This window comes from Tympanuchus pallidicinctus, unplaced genomic scaffold, assembly GCF_026119805.1.
Source record: "Tympanuchus pallidicinctus isolate F22 unplaced genomic scaffold, pur_lepc_1.0 scaffold14, whole genome shotgun sequence".
NCBI classification, from domain to species: domain Eukaryota; kingdom Metazoa; phylum Chordata; class Aves; order Galliformes; family Phasianidae; genus Tympanuchus; species Tympanuchus pallidicinctus.
In genome coordinates, this window is record NW_026294659.1 from 12,541,532 (window position 1) to 12,563,734 (window position 22,203).

Here is a 22,203-nt window from a genome sequence, read left to right on the forward strand (position 1 = left end):
TAACTGTGAGCATTAAAGAAGTGATTAAGATACTTCATCTGTCATCTGGCACAACTCCTTGCAAAGGCCTCTGCTAGCAGCAGGGGAGAGAAGAAATTGCAAGAATGCAGAATCGTAAAATCACTTAGGTTGGAAAAACCTGTAAGATCAAGTCCAATCATCACATAACACTATATCTACCCCACCACTAAACCACATCCCTAAGCAACATATCTACATATATCTTAAATACTTTCAGGAATGGGAACACCATCACTTCACTGGGCAGCCCTTCCCAATGCCTCACCAGTCCTTCTGTGAAGACATTCTTCCTGACATCCAATTTAAGCCTCTCCTGATACAACTTGAGGCCATTTACTCAGGTGACAGGTGATAGGATGCAAGAATAGAAACTGGCAGCCAGCTCGCTACCATCTCCTTGCAGATGATTGTAGAGAGTGATGAGGTCTGCGCTCGAAATCCTCCAGACTGAAAAGCCACAGTTCCCTCAGCCATTTCTCATATGTCATTTTCTCATCCCTTTACCAGATTCACTGCTCTTCTCTGAACATGTTCCAATAAGTCAGTGGCCTTCTTGTAGTGATGGGTCCAAAACTTAGCACACTGCTTGAGATACAGTGTCAGTGGTGCTGCACAAGGGGACAATCATTTCCCTAGTCCTGCTGGCCATGCGATTTCTGACGCAGGCCAGGATGCCATTGGCTTTCTTGGCCACCTGGGCTCACTGCTGACTCATGTTGACCAGTGCCCCTGGGACCTTTTCTGTCAGACAGCTTCCCAGCCAGTCTTCCCCTAAGCCATGCTTCAAAGAGTTGTCATGACCCAAGTGTAGCACACAACATTTAGCCTTCTTGAACACCATACAAGGTGGATCACAAATCCTCCCTGAGCATCCAAGAGCCAGGCTAAGGAATGGCTCCACAACACTTTGAATGGGGACAGTCTCCCTCAAAGCAATGCAGTGCTAAGCCTCGACTGAGCTGAGGGCATCCTGGAGAAGTCAGTAAAGTTTATGGTATTGTATACAGTCACCTTGCAACTCACTAGCAGCCAAAGAGAGAAAACATCACCTGTGCCAAAATACAGCTTTGGGCAGCCTAGAAACAGCCTTGACAGTACACTAGAGAGCAGAACAGTCAGCTTTCTACAGGACAGTGCCACATAGCTCTGCTTGAGGTTTTGCATCTGTTGGGCTACTCAGCTTCTTCATCTCTCATTCAGAGAATAGAAATTAGAGAGCTGAAGAGAGTGGAGATGTAGATTTGACCTTCTCTTCCAGTTTTCACAGAATCACAGAATCATTGAGGTTGGAAAAAGCTTCTAAATCATCTCATCCACCTACCAATGTCTCCACCGTGCCCACTCATGTCCCTCAGTGACAGATCCACGTGATCCTTGAATACTTCCACCACCTTCCTGGGCAACGCATTTCAGTGCCTCATCATTTTTCTGAAAAGAAATTCTTCCTAATATCCAACCTGAACTGCCCCTTTTGGTACTTATGCAGGGCAGTCATCCATAGGAACATCTCCTCCTGTATTAGAGTGGCAATGGAACAAGTCTGTCAGGCACACATAAGAGCCCAGGGACAAACATCAATTTTGGCATTTGCAGCACCATTGCCCTCCATCTCCAGGCTCAGCACCAGTCAGAGGAAGAACAGACACAGGCCAGATGGCATTGTCTAGCAGGACCAAGCTAAGATGAGACAGAAGGCTGATAATTAGAGTACAGCTGTAAAGAGTATGTTGAGAAATCATTTTACACAGAAGGACAGACTTGTCTCAGAGAAACTGGAAAACATCCACAAGTCTTCCCTTAATTGTTTTAATCTGATTGCCCACACAGGACTGAACAGGATTCCCTTCCTACCTGCAGAGGTCCCCCAAGGGGACACAGAGAACACACACACACACAGGCTTGTACACCTGTCTGGCACCAGCATCCAACCACATTGCACACGGAGTGCAGTGCACATCCAAAGGCCAGGTGCCAGTGCAGGCACAGACTGTGTGATACCACCCATCAACACTGTGACTTTTTCCATTAGGTCTTGGGGATGCTCACAGAGGGGACCAGTAAGACCTCTCACGTCGGGGAGGTCTTACTGCATTCTTTCACACTTACAACTAAAAGGTGCAGTAAAAGAAAGAGTAGATCATCACTTCCAAGCCTGAATCAGGTGGTTCTGAGCTGTCAGTGTTATAATCATGCTTAGAAACTGCCAACAGAAATGCAACAGTAAACTGGCAGCTCACATCCCTGCTCCACTCTAAGACCATCTCTTCAGGATACAACAGGCACTTCCTTCCCTTGCTCAGCTTCCTAGAGCATTAAGGGGGTGGGTGGGGACTGTGCTGTGATCACCTCCAACCCCTTCTTCCTCTATACATCTCCTGCAGGAAATATCTGCAGCAGAAGGGCTGGAGCTCAGCCACGAGGTCAGACAGAGCTGGTGTCAGTGGAGCAATGCTCAGGGCATAGGCCATGACTGCTGCCAGAGAAAGCCTAGGAAGAGTCAATAGGGCAGCTGTGGGAGCTGACAAGACAACTGTCAGAATCCTCATTTCTCTCACACCTGTGCACATAGCCCATGTGCAGGTTTTTGGGGTTTTTTGTTTGTTTGTTTGTTTTTCCTGGATTGTCTCAGGTGACTACAACTCTGTGTCAAAACAGATGCATCTGTCCACTGTGTATTATCCAGCCAAGCAGACCAAGCTCTGCAGGCATGCTGTAGCCCTTTTTTGAGTTGCTGGAATTAATTGCATTGTATGGAGCAAACCTTCTGCTTGCACCCACAAAAGGGCTCCCACATACCAATAAGCCCTATGCAACAAAGCTTGCAGTGCCCCATGTGGGTGTGCAGGCAGAGCTGGGAGAATGCAAGGGGCAACCTCACTGGGAAAGCCTGGGCAGCCCCAAAATCCCTGTTCCCCTAAGCCACAGGGCTTCAGGACACAGTCCCTTCTCCCTTTCTGCCCTTTCACAACAATTTCATAGAATCATTAAGGTTGGAAAGACCTCTATGATCTCCCAACCCAACTACCAGCTTACTCCCACCATGCCCACTGCCCACGTCCCTCAGTGCCACATCCACAGGTTTCTTGAGCACCTCCACAGAGACGGTGACAGCACCACCTCCTTGGGCAGCCTGTGCTACTGCCTCATCTTTTCCTGAGAAGAAATTTCTGCCAATATCCATACTGAATTGTTGGTGGTAAGCTCTAAGATTTTGTATTTTAATCTTTTTTTTTTTTCTTTTTTTTTTTTCCTGAACTTCTGGACACTCGCTGATTTCAGAGAGAACTCAGTTCATTCCCAATCTCAACTCTATTTCCTTCCCAGCTTTCTTCTGAAGTTTTTTTGTTTTCTTTTATTGGTGCTTCCCTGTGACTTAGTTTTGGGATGCTTGGTTGGTCGCTTGCTTTTTGTTTGTTTCTGCCCTTATACACATTTTTCGTTACAGAGGACTCAGCTCAAAAAGCATCACTGTGATATTCATCTGTACTTGTATTTAGCCACTAGGTGACACTGCAAAACCCGTTATTCAGAAGACTGCCGGACTTCGCTATATGCACCACACCCTGGGCTACCAACATAATTGTTGATGAAGCAGGGCTTAAAAAGACTGAGAAGAGAAATTTTTAAAAGAAACTTCCATTTTTCTCACTAGAAAAATGAAATATCTTGTATCTGTTGTTGCTACTATTTCTGCAGCACACACAAAACACAGCAGAACCAAACCAGGAGAAATAGGTGTTCCAGAAGAGAACCCCAGGAGAGCAAGGCAACACCAGTAGAACAAATGCCAGTACCAAGCGAAGGGAATGACCCTAATAAAATAAGACAACTACACTCTAATTGTGTAGATGCTTTAATCCCTATATCAAATTTCACTGCACACTCAGATAGCTTTGAATGCAATTATTTTAAGTACATTAAGCTACATATAAAATGAAGGCTGTGTCAGTTTCAAATGAGAGGTCACCTTGACAAGGCATTGCCAGTTATTAGTTTCCCACTGTGTGTCAGACAGTATTTAAGACACTAGAATTCAAACCAATCTTTTGCATTTTGGAATTTAATACACATCAGTGAGCACATTCTCAATTCACACTTTTTGTATTCCTCACTCATTTTCTTGAGGGCAAGCCCTAGCTGTCATGATTTTCTTCTTGGCTGTAGCAAAGAAGACTAAAAGACTTTCTTACCCTTAGCTACGTTGTTCTTCAGGTGCAATACAAGTAGGATGATGGAGCTAGTCTGGACAATGACAGTGCAAATTGTCACATCAAGTTATTACCTTGCTTTCATCTACACATTATTTAAGGAACAGCATTTCTTTTTGCTGCGCTGCCAGTTTCACCACGTGGCATTTAAGTGCTGGGGCAGCTCTACACAGAAGACCATTATGCACATTAAGGCTTATAAATCCTCTCAATTGTAGATGGTAACTCCAAAGAGGTTTAAGTAAAATCTTCAGCAAAATTTATTTAACTGGAATTTGAGAATGCTTTTAAAATCTCTGAAACTTTCCCTTCATACTTTAAAAGAATCAATTTCTGGCCCTTGCAATCTGGACAAGGAATATGCTGACCTTTTTTTTCCTGAACTTCCCTTACTTTGGTGTCAAACAACATTTGTAATAAAACACTCATGGCACGTTTTGATGAAGTTCATAGAATCATAGCATCACTAAGGTTGGAAAAGACCACTAAAATCACCTAGTTCAATCATCAGCCCATCTCCACTATGCCCACTAACCTTGTCCCTCAGTGCCACATCCACACAGTTCCCTGGGCAGCCTTTCCAGTATCTTACCACTCCTTCTGAGAAGAAATCCTTCCTAATATCCAACCTGAATCTCCTCTGAGATTGTTAGAGCTATAGGCAGTGGCACAGGGGTAGATGGAATCATTAACACAGCTCACCTGTAGTTGGTCCACAGAATTGGAGTGCTAGAAAAAGGAGAGTGTGCCTTATAATCACAAGTATTCTTTTTCCAACTGAAACTTTGAGAACTGGGTAAAACCCACACAAAACCTAATCTGGTTCTTTTATATAATCATGTTACAGATTCTCCATACCAACTTGGATCCATGACTTGCTGAATTAAGGCATCCCAATGAGCAGCTCACAAAGAAAATACATTCATTTTAGCCCTTTTTAATAACGTGCTATTGCAAAATAGCCTCAGGCAGCAAGTGATGCTAAATGGAAGTGAGGTCAGTGGAGAGCTGCTCCCTCTTCACTTTGCTAATCACATCCCTTTCACTCTGTGGCTGCTTTTCTGATGTGACAGCTTGGGACTGAAACAACACAGAGAAAGCTGTGGTGTGCTAACACATCTAGAAAGATGCAAACCAGTAACAACCAGTGGGAAACCTATATGACATCTGAGAAAACACCATGCACAGCTAAACAGAGCACACAGTTTCCTTCTTAGGGTGTTCTCCAATTTCGTGTTGGTCTGACCTCTGCCTGACTACCAAGAGTTGCCAGTAAGTGTCCTGCAGAAGGTGTGTTTGCTGTCAGACTGTAGGTCTGACCACAGTGAGAGGCTGAGGAGACCTCTGCAGTGTTTGAAGAGGCAAACAATGGTCAGTATTGGATCTATCATCCAAGAAGGCAATAAAGCAGCCCAGCATAACCAGAGGTTTTCCAAGCACAGATGTGTTTGAGCAAACATCAGCAGGAACACACTTCTGATAAAATTAACCAAGAAATGATAAGAGCAGTGCTGTCAGAGGCAATATCCGGGCATTAAAAGTGTGCTGAAGGAGGAACTGACATGGCTGTGTGCTTTGATGTCCTGTGCTCTAATTAGAGGCGAGGGCAGAGGTGACTTCACAAGAAACCACACCCTTTGCAGATACAGGGTTACAACAATGGATGATTGGAAGCAATGTCAGCCTGTGACAAAGGGTAATAATGATCACAACGTTCATTAATACAGTGATGCACAGGGCAAGGTTAATGCAGCACTGTGCAAATATTCATTAACATTTCAGTGTATCCCTGGAGGAAATAAATAAACCTGTATAACCAGACACAGGAAGCAGAGGAAACAGAGGCTCCAGAGAATCCCAGATCCTTGTCTCAGCCTAAAACACTGCTGCAGGCTCACTCAATGGGAGTCAGATCTCATAGGTGCAGTGAGGGATGCTTATGTGGCATATACTCTTCATGGAAAAAAGATTACGCACGTGGTCACATCCTTTTTAGCCACTTACCTCATCAATAAAGAGCTGTGCAAAGTTTTGATATTCCTCACTGCTTGCATTGCTAAAGCTTGGTGAGTATTTCACATTTGTTATCCGCACCATTCCATTAAGTTTCTGGAAAGCTGCAGAGTAAAAAAGATGTCAATTGTATTACATATTCCATGGTTTGTTGACAGTCCCAAGCATGCCTGGCCACATGAGTACACACAACTGCCAAAGACCAGCTATCTAAAACATAGCTTCAGCACAGGTGTCCAGTAGCAGAGTCTAATTTTTCTGGCTTCTGGATGCTTCTCAAGAAGGACAGACTTCCCATATGACTTGGAGCTGTCAACTCTACCTCACATGCTCTGGGACCTCTGGAATGTTTCTCTATGGCAGTGCTAGGGCACTGAACTTCTCTTCCAACCTCAGCTCCTGTCTCAACTCTATTTGTATTGGGAACACACCAGCCCCTCTGGAGGGCAAATCTTTCCAAGTCCTTCCCTCTAGCCTCACAGGAAGGCTTGCCAGCTGCCTGGGATTACACTTCAACATTTTAGATAGTGTAAAATAAGATTAATCCAAGAGAGTAAAAATCTCCTCTCTGAAGCTGTGTGTGCTGAATCACATTAACATGATCTCAAATATTTTAGGTCATTTTTTGATACCACTGTTATTGGCATTATTACCACAGGCACTGAAGGTGATCACAGGCAGAACAGAAAGCAGAACTGAAGACATGATTCATACCTCTAGCATCTTTTTATTGGCTGACCAGACAAGCTGACTGATATCACCCAATCCCATAACCATCGTCACCCAATTACCTTCACATCTGCTAACAAATCACTCTTAGATTTAGCAAGTTCTAACACAATAATGTCATTTATGAATATGGGATAGTTTTTACCAAAGACTCCAAGAATGCAACCACCTAGCTAAGGATTCATCTTAAAATTATTTCTGAATCAGGTTACCAGTTTTGCTTTCTTTTGTACCATCTTACTTTCCTCCCTATATATTTCTGTCCTGATTTCAAGAGTACATAAGACATTAATTTCCAGCCCTGATACTGTCAGACTCCTACACTGAGCTTTACTCTCCACATTAACTGCATTTTGTGATGGAACAATAATGGAAAAGCAGGGCTCTGCATAGACTGTATGGATCACACTGCATCAAAGTCTGTCCTAGTCATACTGGATACAATCTTTTGAGCTGGGACAAGTGCTGGAAGAAGCAAGTGAAGCATCAAGAGAAGCATTGCAGAGGAGAGGAAAGTCATGCCTACTTAAAGAAGCCACAAAAAAAGGCTTCCTTTGTCCCAATACTTCTTAACCCCAAAGGAACCCTAACAACAACCACCACCATCACCACAAGCAAGATCAAAGACTTGGGGTTTGCTTTGTGCTGTGGATTGTGCTGCACTGTAAGCATAGGTATTTCATAGGTATTTAGGATATAAACCACTTTTATCTGATAGAGAGAAGGGAAAATGTTCTGAACAATTTTCAAATGGCTATATACAGATATATACGTATATAAATACATATATATATAGGTGTTTAAAAGACATGAACAGACTACGAAGGGTTGGTTGTTAATCTTCCAGGTCAGAGATGTTGCCACAAGGAGGAGCTCTATGTTAAATTTCACCAAATGTGGGGCTTTGCCCTCTCAATTTCCTGCCTCCAGTTGGTGAGACACTCCTGTGGTGCTCCTCTTGGTCCTCAGGAACAAGAAAAAAAGAAAAGCTAAAAAACTTAAGCAGTAAATGGAGCTTTTCAATTGAGGTCAATATGTTGAATTCAAAATTATTCTTTCTCCCATTTGGTCAGCAAGCTCCCAAACAGGTTACATGCCTGGCTCTGTTCCTCGGTCTTGCCAATGCTGGGCAACAAAGGATGCAACAAGAGAGAAGGCAAGAGAAGAAAAGAGAAACTGGCATAGCTGCTGTCCAGGACAGCAGGATGGGATATGTGGACTCTCTGGCACCAGTGATCAGGCCTGGTGATGTGCTGGTGGCATAAGAGAAGTTGGAGAAGTAACAAATCTGGATCCGCATGGCCGAAAAACAGAGTTTCCAAGGAGAAAAGTACACAGAAATCAGAAGAGGGGCTGGGGCAATGGAGACCTTCAGGAACAGGAGATTATAGGAAAGGGAAAAGAACAGAGGAGTATAGTTTGGGGTCAGGGAGATGTGGAAGGCATGATGGAAAGAGCAAGGATAAGCTGAAACAAAACATAAATAGATACCAGTAGCTAATGCACTAAAGAAAAAATATTTTCAGTGATGAGCAGACATGGTAGCATTCCTATAGCAAAAAAAAAAAAAAAAGAGAGAGATAACTGTGGGCTGCTGCTATAAAGCAAGTAGTGGCAGAGCAAGTAGTATATATTTCCATGAGCCACACTTAGAACACTGTATGATTTGCTTCATCTGCTTTGGGAAGAGGAAGTGTAACATCGATAAAGCTATCACCTGAAAGTGAAATTATTATGACATATTTAGAAAAGAGTACCAGTTCCTGCAGGGAAATGATTCTGACATAGACAGACTAATTTCAGCCACCTTCACCCCAGATCACTGAGAAAATTGTGCATCTTCCTGGACTCTGGGTGAAGTTTTCCTTCTCATGCAGTCATACTGCCATGCGTGCATGCCCAGCTGAATGCATACTCACTGTGGTCCATGGCTGGGCTTGGATTTGATCTGGGAGGCAAGGAGAAGCCTGGCAGAGCTGGTGACCCCAGGGCTGTGGTGTGATTCTCAGCCCAAGAGCTGTTCTCTCTTCGTGTCTGTGTGTGTGTGTTGAGAGTGGCACCGAGAATGGAAGCTCCTACATCTCCTGTGGCTGACAGAGCTGTGACGGGGCCATCTTGAGAGTGGACTTGTAGCTCTTCAAAAGCTGCATGACTTCCAGAGATATCGAAGACTGTCTGGTTTGATAACCTTGGCAATGGAGAACTATGTTGCTCTTGCTTGTCTATGCCAGTGGATGCATTTGTGAGAGTGGCCACTTGCTGCAATGTACAAGGAGAAGACTCAGCCAATGAGCTCTGCTGTGATGGATTCGTGGTGGTCTGCTGCTCTGCAGTCACAGCTGTGGGGCTATTGTCTCTGGCCATGTGTGGAGTCAGGCTTTTATTCCAAGTGGCTGGAGGAGTGCTGGTGGTGGAATGGTGGGGGTGTGTTTGCCTCTCACTCAGTGGCAGTACAGCAAGGTGGTGTGTGATGGTGCTCATCTCAGAGCCTGCAGTGATGGTGGGGAAGGCAGAGGCTGCAGAGCTTGCTTCAGGAGCAAGCTGTGTGCTGCTTGCTACTTCAAGGGCTGTTCTTTCAGTCAGAGGGCTCACGATCTCACCTGCAACACAATAGATGCAGCATTGGAACCTCAAACCAGACAAGGAGGCATCAGAGCATGCTGTGTCTGACCTGGAAATTGGGCTGAAACCACACAGCCGCATGCAATAGCTTTACAGAAACATTCAGTATTTCATAAATGCATTGCAGCCCATGTGATTTTTGTGGCATTGAACCTGTTTACCAGCATACACAAAAAAGCAGATTTGAGTCCTGAATCTCTTCTGGTTAGCAGGCCATGGGTAAATGCAGGGGACAAAATTAGCCACAGAGATACAAAAATAATATTTATCTGCAGTCGGTCTTTAGGCTAATCAAGGAGAAGTTCAGAGAGACTACATGCAAAGGTACAAAGGCAGCTCCAAAACAAATGTCTCATATTTTATTATTGTGGCCCATGACTTCAGAGGAGGATGTTGTGGAAAAGGCAGTAGAGGCTGAATCTTCCTGCCAATATCCCATTACATGTTGTTGCCATGTGACAGATGGCAGTAAGGGTCTGACATGGAAGGCCATATGAAGCAAAGGTGTGTCGCTGAATTCCTCTATGCAGAAAAAATGGCACCCACTGACATTCATTGATGCTTGCTGACCAAACAGTGAATGTGAGCACAGTGAGTGTCGGTGGCGAGTTTCAGCAGTAGTGACAGTGACAGTGTGTCATCTCTGCTGGTTCATACTGAGTGCAACATGTGGGCTCTTGTTAATTGCTGGCAAAAATGAGAGCTAATGTCAATGACTGTGTTGACAAATACTGTTCTGTAGCTGAGAATTTGCTCTATCAAATAGTGCTATTGTACTGTTTGTGTATGTTGTAATTTCTTGGAAATAAATGGGAGGCATTACTTTCAGAATAACCAATGTGTGAGTCCTACTTTCACGTATAGAGAGGTTCTTCTTTGGCCAGAGACTCCAAAGGTGCATCTCTACATATTTTGTGAGCTATATAAAAAGTTGCAATAAAAGCACAGGTAGAAAATTATAACTTATTTCAACTTTCGATGGCAAAGGGAAATGACATGGTAGTCTTCTGCTCACCCTCACAGTTTCTTCCAGGCCGGGATGGATTGGTGTCCACGGTTGTCTTGCATCTGCAGAGATATGAGCCCATCAGATTGATACAATGTGCAAACATGGAGCAGTCATTGTCGGTGGGAGAAGCACATTCATCCCAGTCTGTAAGATAAAAATGAGGAGATCAGTGAGACAGCCCCCTACCTGCATTGAGCTAGAAATCATCACAAGAAGTCCTTTATTCAGTATTTGAATTTAAGAATGTGATCAGTCATTTGCCTGACAGACAAGCTCTAAGTGATGCAGAACGCTAACGGCGTTGTTGTCAGGTCACATAAAAATCAACCTTTGTCCTTGTACACTTAAAAATATCTTCTCCAGCTACTGATTTTTTTCAGACTTTTTTTGTTGTTCTAGAATTAAACGCTTACTTGTAGTGAGAAAAATTCTGTGTGTCTGTACCAGGGCTACCTCATAAATACACAGTTCTGCATAGCATACCTCCGTTAGTAATGGATAGTTCTGTTACCACTAGCTATCATGAGCTAGAATAGTAAATAGGAACTGAATCCAAATCATTTTCTGCTTCAAATAAAAGGTAAATGCAAATAGTAAGCACTCTTCATCTCTTAACAGAGGAAGTGCTAGGGGAAAAAAAACTCTTCTTATAAATAATTTATTTTCACAGGTAACACTAAACAGACGTGATTCCCTCTGGGACAGTCTCAGAAAAAAAACGTCCTAGCTCATCAAGGCATCAATATGCTATAAGGGTGTTCCTTAAGTCTGATTTCCACCACTGTGAATGCATTAGAAATGCTTCTCCCATAGGGTCACAGATCAGTTTTATGGCTGAGTGCCTTCACTCCTGAAGAATTTTGCTCTGGAGTCTCATACCACCACTTGCACACTGTTCCAGTACACAGGCAAAGGATGAGTTAACACTTTGCATATGAACAATCCCACTGAATTCCATGTGACCACTCCCTGTGTGCACTCACTTGTGCATATGCATTCACCTGAGCAGAGAGCAGAAAACTAGTCTGAGTGCCATCTCTTGGGTTAAATAATTTTGATCAGAGGCTCAAAAATTGTTCTGAACAATGTGTTATTGCAAGTACTTGTTCTGCAAATATGCAGAGATTAGTCACAGAGATTAATTCTCAGAAACAAAGGAAAGCCCCAGTCTAGAAAGAGAAAGCACAGAGCATGTGTGCATGCACATACAGGCATGCATCTCTTTGCTTGCACGCAGGCTTCCCCTTTCCTCCCAGTTCATATTTCAGTTCTTTTCTCCTTCTTCCTCATTAGATAATTGGTGTATCCATGATTGTTTCCATTAGGTAATTCCATGTGACTGTGGCCAGCATCTGGGTATTAATTTACAGCCTGAGCCACTCAGGGGGAATGCAAGAGCACACAGGACTTACTCCAACACCAGCAGTGGAAGTGCTCTCCCTCATGACTTATTGTGCCATGAGGTAAATGTGACTCCTGATGGCTTCAGACACCATCAGAGAGATGCTCAAATGCTAATGCCAAGTAAGTTACATTCACTGGTTCCATTGGCTCAGAGAGTTTTCTTTCCCATTACCTAGCAGGGCTTTTTAAGCAGACTTCACTTCTGAAACCACATTCAACTACACATCAGGCCAAACACTGATATTGTCTTCTCTGTCCTCCATAGTGCTAGCACATGCACTTGTATACATGCACACACACACATGCACAGACACACACAGACTTCCTGCACCTGCCATATTGTTTCACTTCTCTGGGAATTGGCTCCTGGTGCTACCCAGGACATGATATTGCTATATTGACCTTGGGCATGACTCCACACGTCCCTTTCTCTTTCCTTGTCATGCCTCATACAACAGACAGCCTCTTCAGTGTCTCAATTAATCTTGGCAGAAAGTTTCATAATTGTATGAGACTAGAAAGAGGGATGCAAAACTACGCCACTCCCTGAAGTTGTTCTGTCCCTTCTGACTTTTCATCTTTGCTGTTCCAAAGCAAACTCCCTGCTCTGCCACTGTCACTAAGCCAAGCACACCAGCCTACTGGTGGCCAGGCTCCACAGAGGTCCAGGTGGCATTGCTCTACATATGTAAGAGGAACACTGTGTGGTCTTACTACCAGAGGGCACACTCCAGGATTCTCAGAAGTAAGGAAATGATACAGCCTTGAGATCTTCCAGTATCTCTTTGGAGATCTTCAGCAGCCGCTTGGACATGGCCCAGGGCACCCTGCTCTGGGTATCCCTGTTGGAACAGGGGATGGGCTAGGTAGACCCAGAGGTCTTTTCCAACCTCACCCATTGTGTGATTCTATGTTTTCCTCAAGCACTGCACTCCTTGGTCTTATTTTCCACATTTGACTTTAAGAAACTCATGTCAAACAAGTGCTTCTTTGGGCATAGCTAGGAAATAGATACCTTTACTGTAGCCCTAGGGAGGATAAAGGAGAGTGAAGAATTTGGCTGCACTCATGGATTAGAATGCTGCTACTGGAAGCCATCTGGCTTTCTGCAATTAAAAAACATCCCCAAAATATTGCCTTCTTCTCCACTCCTGCATACTCCACACTCAGACTTCATGTGCAGCCAGGAGAATATCAATATTTGTAAGGGATGTTGGCTCACATCTGCATCTTGCAATTCAGTTCCTGCTGGTGCTGTGATATTTGTAGGCTTCAGGTGCAATTTCTCTTCTGTTTTTTCCTGTCATCCATATGCTCTGCAATTCCAAAGGGAGTTTTCCCTGATCACAGCAAATAAGCTTTTAAATGCTCAGTGCACCAAGTGAGAAGAATAGCCCATTCTGTTGACTTTGGCAACTCTCTAAGCTCTGGCTGGCTCTGCCAGCTGGGAAACCTGAAGCCAGAAACGAGTCCTTTGTAGATAAAAATGGTGATTACTGAAGATCAAACAAAGGCCCAATTTAACTAAATTCCATACGTGTTTCTTCAGTCCTATTCACTGAGAGGACATTTGGGAATTTCTTCAGCTAAATTTCCTAAACCCTGGCCCAAGTTCAGCTCCGCAGCCTTGAAGTGTGAAACTGCCTAGGAGGCATGAGTATCTAAAGGCTAGAAATACTCCAAAGTAATCCTGTCCTCACTTCAGGGCAAGGAAAATACAGCAAAATTCCCCCAGATGACAGAGAGGAGAAGAGAGGAAAATCAATGGGGAAACAGTGGAATCCTCTGCTCCTTGAGCATTGTGGAGGGTAGTGTTGCCTGCAGATACCTGAGGACAGCCGATGCTCCTTCTTGTCTTCCCCTCCAACAAACCATGATTAGCTCTGCACACTTTCTCTCCCTATTTTCAGGTAGAATGCTGGTGATGCTGCACACAATCAAAATATCAAATACTGTTCTGCTATTAAAATAATAATAATTTTAAAATTACCTTCTACTGTAGAGTTCTGCTGATCCACCAAAAGTACGGAGTCGTTGTACAAGTATGAAAGCATTGGAGCAAAGGAGGAGGCATTCACTGGAAACCCAGGATCCTGCACTGCAATTCTGAGTCTCACAATGACGCTCCCAGCTCGCAGGGATTCAATCTGCACTTTCAGTTTCCCAGATTCGTATAAAGCAGAAATGTTGGGTGGAAAGGAATTCCCAATCTGAGTTGAGTTAGAGAAGCATTGGCAATTAGGAACTCAGCAGCAATAGCTGCTTTTTAAAACTGAGCTATGGTGGTACCATTTCTAAAGACCTACATTCCTAAACATTAGTAGGAAATGTGGTAAAAAGAAAAATTTTCAAAGTGTTTCAGTTATTATTTAGGTACATAGGAGTGTGTAGCTCCTTGATGCACTCTTGAAAATGATATACATCTTACCTCTTATCTTACAAACCAAGCTCTTTTCTGGTTCAAATAAGCAGAATTCCTTCTGCCCCAACTAATCATGCTTTACAAGATAAGCTTGCACGCATTACACCCTTCAAGATAGCTCTGCAGGTCATACAATCTCTCATGTCCCAAGACTCTCCTATATTCGGCTACATAGGAAATGAGGGAGAGCTCCCAGGAGCTGGAATTTGGTGATTTTGGCATCTGACAGCTACAGTCCCTCAGGCAATATTCAGGTAGACTTTGGCACTTAGCGCAGGCCAGGGGCTGTCCCCGGTAGGCAGTCTGAATGTGACCACCACTAGAAGACCCAACTGCAAGATGTAGGCTGAGTGTGTGTTTGAGCTTTTCATTCCCATCTCCAGCTGAAAGCATGACTTTGAGTGTGCAAAGTAGCACTATAAATCAACCCAGCTTCGGTCCCATTCAGCCAGTTTGCTCAAAAAAAATCCTACAAACAAGCTATTTAAGTGGTCCACATTCAAATCTGGGCAAGGATACAAAAAAAAGAAGAAAAAAAAAAAAAAAAAAAAGAGGAGAGAGGAAAGAGGGAAGGGGATACCATGCTCCCAGTGCAGGAAAAACAACACAGACAGACATTATTGCCTTTCCTTCCCAACTGTGCAATTCTGATTATGTGATTATGTCTGAGTCAGCCTCAGAAGAGATGCACTAAAAAAAAAATGCTCCTGTGCAACAAAAACAAGCACTATGGAAAATAAAACTACATCAAGAGATTAGACTTGAAATTTCTAATGAGTAAACACCTCTTCTGGACTGTCTTTGGAAATACAGCTCCACTGTTGATGCTCTTTTTTTCCCCCCCAGATTTATATTGACATATGTTTATGGCTTGGGAAGCTGAGCACTGGAAACAGAGCTGATGACTGATGCCTCCTTGGTGGCTGACTATACCTGAGAGTTGATATTGGCTGCATGTGCACATACAGTGAATGGGGATGGAGAAGAAAGCCTGACTCGGTCACTTTTCCTTAAAGAAAACTTTGCAAGCAGCCCAACACTTACTGAGAAGACAGCACTGAAACAAATGCCAGCACTGTCATTTCAATAATCCATTAGAAAGCCTCAAGTCAATTTAGTGAGAGTTTACTGCTAAAGATCCAAGAAAAGGAGTCCTTGTGACACACCTGGATTTTTAATTCCTTTACTCTTCTGTAAGGGAAAATTCTTGTCTCCATTGCTAATAAGACCAAGGATTTGATCTCTTTCGTCAGTTGGATTTTGTGTTAATTACAAAGAAAGATCATAGGAAACAATATTATGGTTTCCAAGGGTTATTTCAGCTGGGCACAAAATCCTTCATTGCCTTAAATAAATTCTAAATTGAAGAAAAATATTTTACCCAGAGATATTTTAACATTACCTCTGTAAGCAGCAGCCTTGAAAATTCTTCATATGCTGAGCTGCTGGGATCATGGAGATCTTCGGTGAAGTTGTAGTTGAGAATCCTCACAGTAGCACCAAATATCTTAGCCTCTGTGGTACACAACATCAAAACGCATAACGACAAATCAGAGAAGATGATTCAGTCAAAATGGATGCACCCAAACCAAAATACGAAATGTAGAGAGTCCACAAGAACATGGTGTCAGTCAGCACACCTGATTCTGGCATGGACTGGGTAAAATGATTAAATCTGGAAGTGAATTTCAGGTATTTTTTAGGCCCAAATATATACCTGAATGTGCAGGTATATATTAAGAGAAATATAGCTGGATGAAAAATAATAGTATTCAAAAGAAGTTCATTCACCTCCTTATATTTTGTTTGCTTTGTTGGCAAGTGAGAGTTTGGGATTGAACCAAGAAAATAAAACCAATATTCTGCTATAGCCCCCCATGCACTTACATCAGGCCCATAAGGATATATTTAAGGATCTATTTACCTGTTTTAACATTTTGATGGGAGAGGATGGATTTTCCACAACTTTTGTAGCTGATCTCTATTGAGTACATCACACCTGCTTCCAGTCCAGATACACTCATTTTCACTTCATCTGTTCTCATGTTTTTTACAATCTCCTTGTCCCTGAACACTTGGACTTGGAAAGTATGGTTTAGAGTAGATGCGACATGCCAGGACATTTCAAAGCTGTAGCTGGTAACGCTGAAGATTCGATGGTTTGTAATTGCAGAGGGATCTATCTCAGGAAGAGTCAACACATTCAAAAATGACATTTAATCGTTACAACACCACTATCCTAAATCCATTATACACAAGCACTTTTACAGTCAATAGGGGAAGCTCCTCTTTACATCACGTCAAGACAGATTTATCCCTTTTACAGTACAAAGTTCGCTCATCCATGAGCCATCTCACTAGAGTGAATAATTGCTGGATGTTTGTTGTTTTTATTTCCCTTCACCATACATATTTGTGTTGAATCAATAGTAACACTAATAATCAGGCAGACTGCTGCAGGTTCCGGCAGAAGAAACAAGTTTGTAAGAGTGAATGTGTGTACTCTACGTGAGTTTACATCTGCTTTGCTTGTCACTTATATCATCAAATTGCACCCCCTCAGGCAAAGGCTCTCTTGATTTATGCCTGGAAAAACACCACTGTCTGCAACTTTTACAAACTGGGAGTGAAGTGGGGGCATGTATTTTACCTGTTTATGTCATGCTAGTCCAATGCTATCACCGTCATGTCAAGGGGAAAAGACTGCCCTTCAGAGGAGATTCCTCTCCTTGAAGTAGTAGGAGGTATCTAAATGGAGCAGGGTGAACTGCCCTCTAGCAGAGCCCTTCCACCTCCACTAACTAGAGGGAGAGCTGAGATGACAGTGTTAGACTGGACACATTTCCCATAAACAGACAGGGTCAGGTTGGTCAAATATCAGCCCACATGCTAAACTGGAGACCACAGTATGCTGCTTCCACAGCATCTATTCCTTTGTGCTAATGGTTGCCTTAAGGAAAATGGGTTGTTTTCCTCAGCTATTATAATGGGACATCACTGTTGTCAGGTCTCTGAGTAAGGGGGCTGCCAAAAACCCACAAGGTGATGCCTCCCTCCTCTAGAGGGACTTCAGTCAAACTTCTTTAGCTACATCTCAGATTAGAAGCTGCAGAGATGAAGATCAAGAAAACGTGGCCTGTCTCTGTGAACTAGGCAAAGAACTACTGACAGCTATTTCCTCCCACAAGAAGAACAGGATGTTGTTAAAAAAAGATTGTGACCACTCTCATTTGAAAGGACCCATGTCACTGATACAAAGATAAATCTTTCAGGCTTTGTTTCCATCACAGTCCCCCAGACAGCTGTAATGCATAGCGGGGAGTATTCACAAAGGCTAATTCCAACATAGTGTGGATGTGGAGAGCTTCCCTGACCCATCTCCATGGACTGTGTCCCAGAGTCTTTGGCCAGGAGGAGCTCCTGCACTGACAGCAGGGCAAGTGCCTCCATCCTGCACCTCTATACAGTATAAGCTCAGGACATGCATTCAGTAGGGCCCAGCGATAAGTGGTGCCAGCCTTCCACTGCCTTTGCTGGTATGCTTCCTCACGCTGCAGGATTTGGATTACCCAGACCAAGTCCCATGATGGGTCCTGCCATTGGACAGCTTGCCAAGCATCAGTGGCTCAGTGAGCTCAGCGTGATCACCTCCTCTTCCAAAAATACCACCATTTTTGTGAACGCCCTCCTGTAACTCAACCAGCTCCAGAAAAAAAGGGATCACAGAGTGCCTGAGTTAAAGCAAGGCAATGTTCATTCAAATCCAAAGTCACTTACAGCATCCAGCATTGGTAGATTGGTTAGTCATGGACAAGAGACTTGAATTACTTATAGATGGAGAGCTACTGCTGATGTTAATGGGATCCAACTCTGAGCTTGGAGTGGATGCTGCCATACCTGAGGGGGAAACAGCATTATCAAAGGGTTAATGTATTCCTAACAAAGCAAATCTAAAGCAATATCATTTGCACTTCCAGCAGCTGAAAAGCAGCAATAGAAGTATTATAAATAGAAATTAAAATAACATATTTTCATATCACATAAGGATAAATCAATACATTATCTTAATTTTTGAAAGGATTGCAAAATTGTTTTCTAACAAAATCGTTGAATCTGCAAATGCTTACTTATTCCATTATCTTTAAGCCTGTTAGCAGGCCTATTGGTGTCTGAGCATGCCTATGTATTTTTCTGGAAAGAATTATTTCTCATGTTGCCCAACTCCAGCTGCTTCCAGCAAAGGACTCAGCAACAGAAGATGGGGTTGTACCATGCCAGAGTCAGGCTGCAGTCACATAAAATGGGAAGGAGACTTCAAGTGCAAGTAAAGTCCCTAATCATAGCTGCCCATGGCGCTGGGGAGGTGTACTGACAATGAATGACACATTGTCAGGGCCTGAAGCCAGACACTTTGTCAGGTGAGAAAGGACAGCTGAGGGTGAGGCATGACAAACAGCCTGGATCTTGGAAATAAGTGCACTGCATTTCATCAGACATAGCCAGCAAGATGGCTCATGCAGCACTTCCTGCCAACAAGAAGTGGTCCTGTGAGATCCAGAAACAGGTGGTTCCTGCAGAAGCATTCTCAGTATTACCCAAGGTGAGACCTACTTTTCTTACCATCTTTTCTTGTGCTCAGCTGGAGAGGGCTGACATATGCTTCTTGGTGCTCAGGGCTGCAGCTGTAATAACCCTCCATATTTACACAGGAATTTTGCTCAGGGCAAGCATTGAATTCTGCATAGGAACATTCATCAACATCTAGGAAGAAGAATACAGCTTATACAGATACTGATAGCAGCATCAAGGCTGATCTGCTCTGACTAGGACAAATTCAGTGTAAATCTGTAGTAACTGCTGATACAAATTCAGATTTATATCTGCAATTAAATATGAATTTGAGGGACATGGTCAGTGGGCATGTTGGAGATGGGCTGATGATTGGACTAGATGATCTTCATGGTCTTTTCCAACCTTAATGATTCTATGAAATCAGAATGCTGCCTTTTCCTGAAACCAGCCCCCATTCACTTATAAGCCCACTACTTTTTACTCAGCATGTTTGGATTAAGATGACAGTTAGCAGTTCTTTCTCATAGTTCCAGGGTGTCATTCAAACCGGAGTGAAGTCAGTGATGGAGGAAGAAAATCTGCCCGGAGATCAGACTGAATGCTGACTGAGTCAGCAAATACAGAATAAGAACTAATGACAAACAGTATTTATGGATGCGTGTCAGGGGTGAAGATGTTCAGATAATTATGCAATAATAAAACACATTTAAATACTTACGTAATGCTCAAAGAAGTAGATTAATAAACAGCAGTAAATAGCAGACTACAAATACTCCTTATTTAATAGAGTATATCTGCCTCCCAAGAACAATGCAAATACTTAAGAGACTGCTTAATACAACTAATGTTTGTGCTACAAACATGACTACTTGAATACCTAGTAAGAGGGGAAAAAAAACAACTGAGGAAGCATGATCATGCCTTCCAAACTATTCACTCCAAAATTAACTACAAGTCTAACTTCACCCTATAATATGTGGTTTCAGTAATCTTTGCAAAATTTACAAGATTCAGTATGACTATAAACCCATGGATTCAGGTTGGATATTAGGAAAATGTCTTCTCGGAAAGAGTGGTGATCCAGTGGCACAGGCTGCCCAGGGAGCTGGTGGAATCACTGTCCCTGGATGTGCTCAAGAGCCATGTGGATGTGGCACTGAGGGACATGAGCAGTGGGCACGGTAAGGATGGGCTGATGGTTGGACTGGGTGATCTCAGTGATCTTTTCCAACCTTAATAATTCTGTGATTCTATAACTGATAGTCATACAGATAAATTCCCAAGTGAAATGGAACTCCTTGAAAAGGCTTCCCCCAGGGCCAGGATTATAATAAAAAACCTTTCACATCTGTGTCAATCACTTCATATACACGCTTAACCATGTTCTTCAAGGAAGAAGAAACCTCTGCTAGTGGAGCTGGTTGATGCAGTCCAATCAGAACTTGAGAGGCCACTGTCCCAGCATACATTTCTGCATAGTTACTCTGGATATGGTGCACAGAGGTATTCAAGGGCTGTAATGCACCAGTAATCTGGAAAATAGGTGAACAAACCTTCATCAGTACAGATGTATGCCAATAAGGCATAACTTATGCAATGACCATCATCAGAAACTGAGTGTAAAAAGCACCAGTTCAGTAAATTCAGGAAAGCAGCAATATTTAGGTCTGTATTTGAGCAACGTGAGCTCTTCTTATTATCACATTTTACAAAAGTATCTTGCCCCTGCAGATCATGAAATCCAGAACCAGTCTGTCATAAGCCCAAAGCTAAGCTGAGCTGGAGCTGCAGCACGCACTGCTTAGACAGGAAGAAAACTCTGTTTCAGAACATGAAAGCTTTCTCTGCTCCTTGGCAAAGACCAGAAAAATTTACTTAAGGAGCTACTAGATCAATTTTATTTAAGCTCCATGAGGATGAGGCTGACATTCACCAATTAGGAATACATTTGGCCCAAACTACATGAGGAGCAGCTGGCCAGGCGGTGTCCAGCTCGTGGGACCATGGGTTCCCTCCTAGACTGAAGTAAGTGGTAATCAGCGAGTAACAAATGTGTGGACATGATGAGCAACACATGAGATCGCTTGTACTCATACGTACCATGGAATGCAAAAGGCGTGAATGATTCAGAAGGTGGGAATCCACTCTAATTAGTTCATTAAAATCCATTTTCACCAGGACTGTCACGTTGTACCAGAACATCCTTTCTGAAGTGTACAAAACAAAAGAGCCAAGTCATCCGAGGTGTGATGCCACAGAAAGCTACAGAGCTGTAGGAAGGCTCTGAGAAACCAAAGCAAGCTTTAACTTTGAGATTACCAAGGGTCCACACGCAGCCATTGGCTTCTGCTCCAGTACGCTGCAGGCAACAGTGCCAGCTGAGGAGGAGAAGCCATACAAAGTCCAATGGACTCATAGCACACCCTGTTCAGCCCCACAGGCACAAGCACAGAAACCAAATTTCCTGGAGTTGACCCAAGGCAGATTCCCATGTTTGCTTTATAAAGAACTATGGTAACAGTTGTTCTGCCCACTCCCACCCTCAGAAGGAAAAATTAAGCACATTTCTATTAGAAGCAGTTTTGAATTTATCAGTAACATACCCTCTGGCTTTGGATTCACACAGATTGCTCCCTTGGATGAGCTGCAGCATTTTTTCAGCCCTGGACATTCAGCATCGAACGTGCAAGAATAATCAGATGTTTCCATATTCTCCATTGGACAAATACCAGGTCTTGAGGCAAATACACTGGACCTGTTGAGCGCTGAGGAACAAAAACACTTCTGAGGACAAAAATATAGAAAATTATTTCCATAAAACTGCTGTTTAAATTACAGCAAACGTCCTTTCACATTTTAGAAATGTATCCTTCTGTTAAGAGATTTTCATGAGGAAAAAACAGCAGTCTAAATGCCATTATTTCCTTTAAAGGATGTAAAAATATTCAGAATTTTTGAACTGATAATTTTCCATTAATGATAATGTATAGACAGACAGACAGACAGATAGATTCTAATTGTGGAGAAATTGGAGCACTACATGACAGAAAACATACTCAGTGCCAGCTATGACTAATCCAAATAATACATAATGATCAAAGTGAACAGGTAGTGTCTATGCTAGAAATCTGGAGTTTTCATTTAACCATTTCCATTCGTTTGGCTCTAACAAATTTGTGATCCTACAAACTCTTGATTAATTT

General features: G+C 42.9%; 1 protein-coding gene across 1 annotated transcript in view; it reads right to left on the reverse strand.

Annotated features, from left to right (window-relative positions):
- Positions 1 to 22,203, reverse strand: part of UMODL1 (uromodulin like 1) — a 43,032-nt gene that overhangs the window by 15,289 nt on the left and 5,540 nt on the right. The window contains exons 2-12 of the mRNA XM_052674371.1: positions 21,604 to 21,765; positions 21,101 to 21,207; positions 20,340 to 20,532; positions 19,049 to 19,189; positions 18,206 to 18,325; positions 16,353 to 16,607; positions 15,831 to 15,943; positions 13,997 to 14,216; positions 10,609 to 10,746; positions 8,891 to 9,571; positions 6,234 to 6,346 (exon numbers count right to left, since the gene is read on the reverse strand). Coding sequence (XP_052530331.1) covers positions 6,234 to 6,346; positions 8,891 to 9,571; positions 10,609 to 10,746; positions 13,997 to 14,216; positions 15,831 to 15,943; positions 16,353 to 16,607; positions 18,206 to 18,325; positions 19,049 to 19,189; positions 20,340 to 20,532; positions 21,101 to 21,207; positions 21,604 to 21,765 — 2,243 coding nt within the window. The remainder of the gene's footprint in view (positions 1 to 6,233; positions 6,347 to 8,890; positions 9,572 to 10,608; positions 10,747 to 13,996; positions 14,217 to 15,830; positions 15,944 to 16,352; positions 16,608 to 18,205; positions 18,326 to 19,048; positions 19,190 to 20,339; positions 20,533 to 21,100; positions 21,208 to 21,603; positions 21,766 to 22,203) is intronic.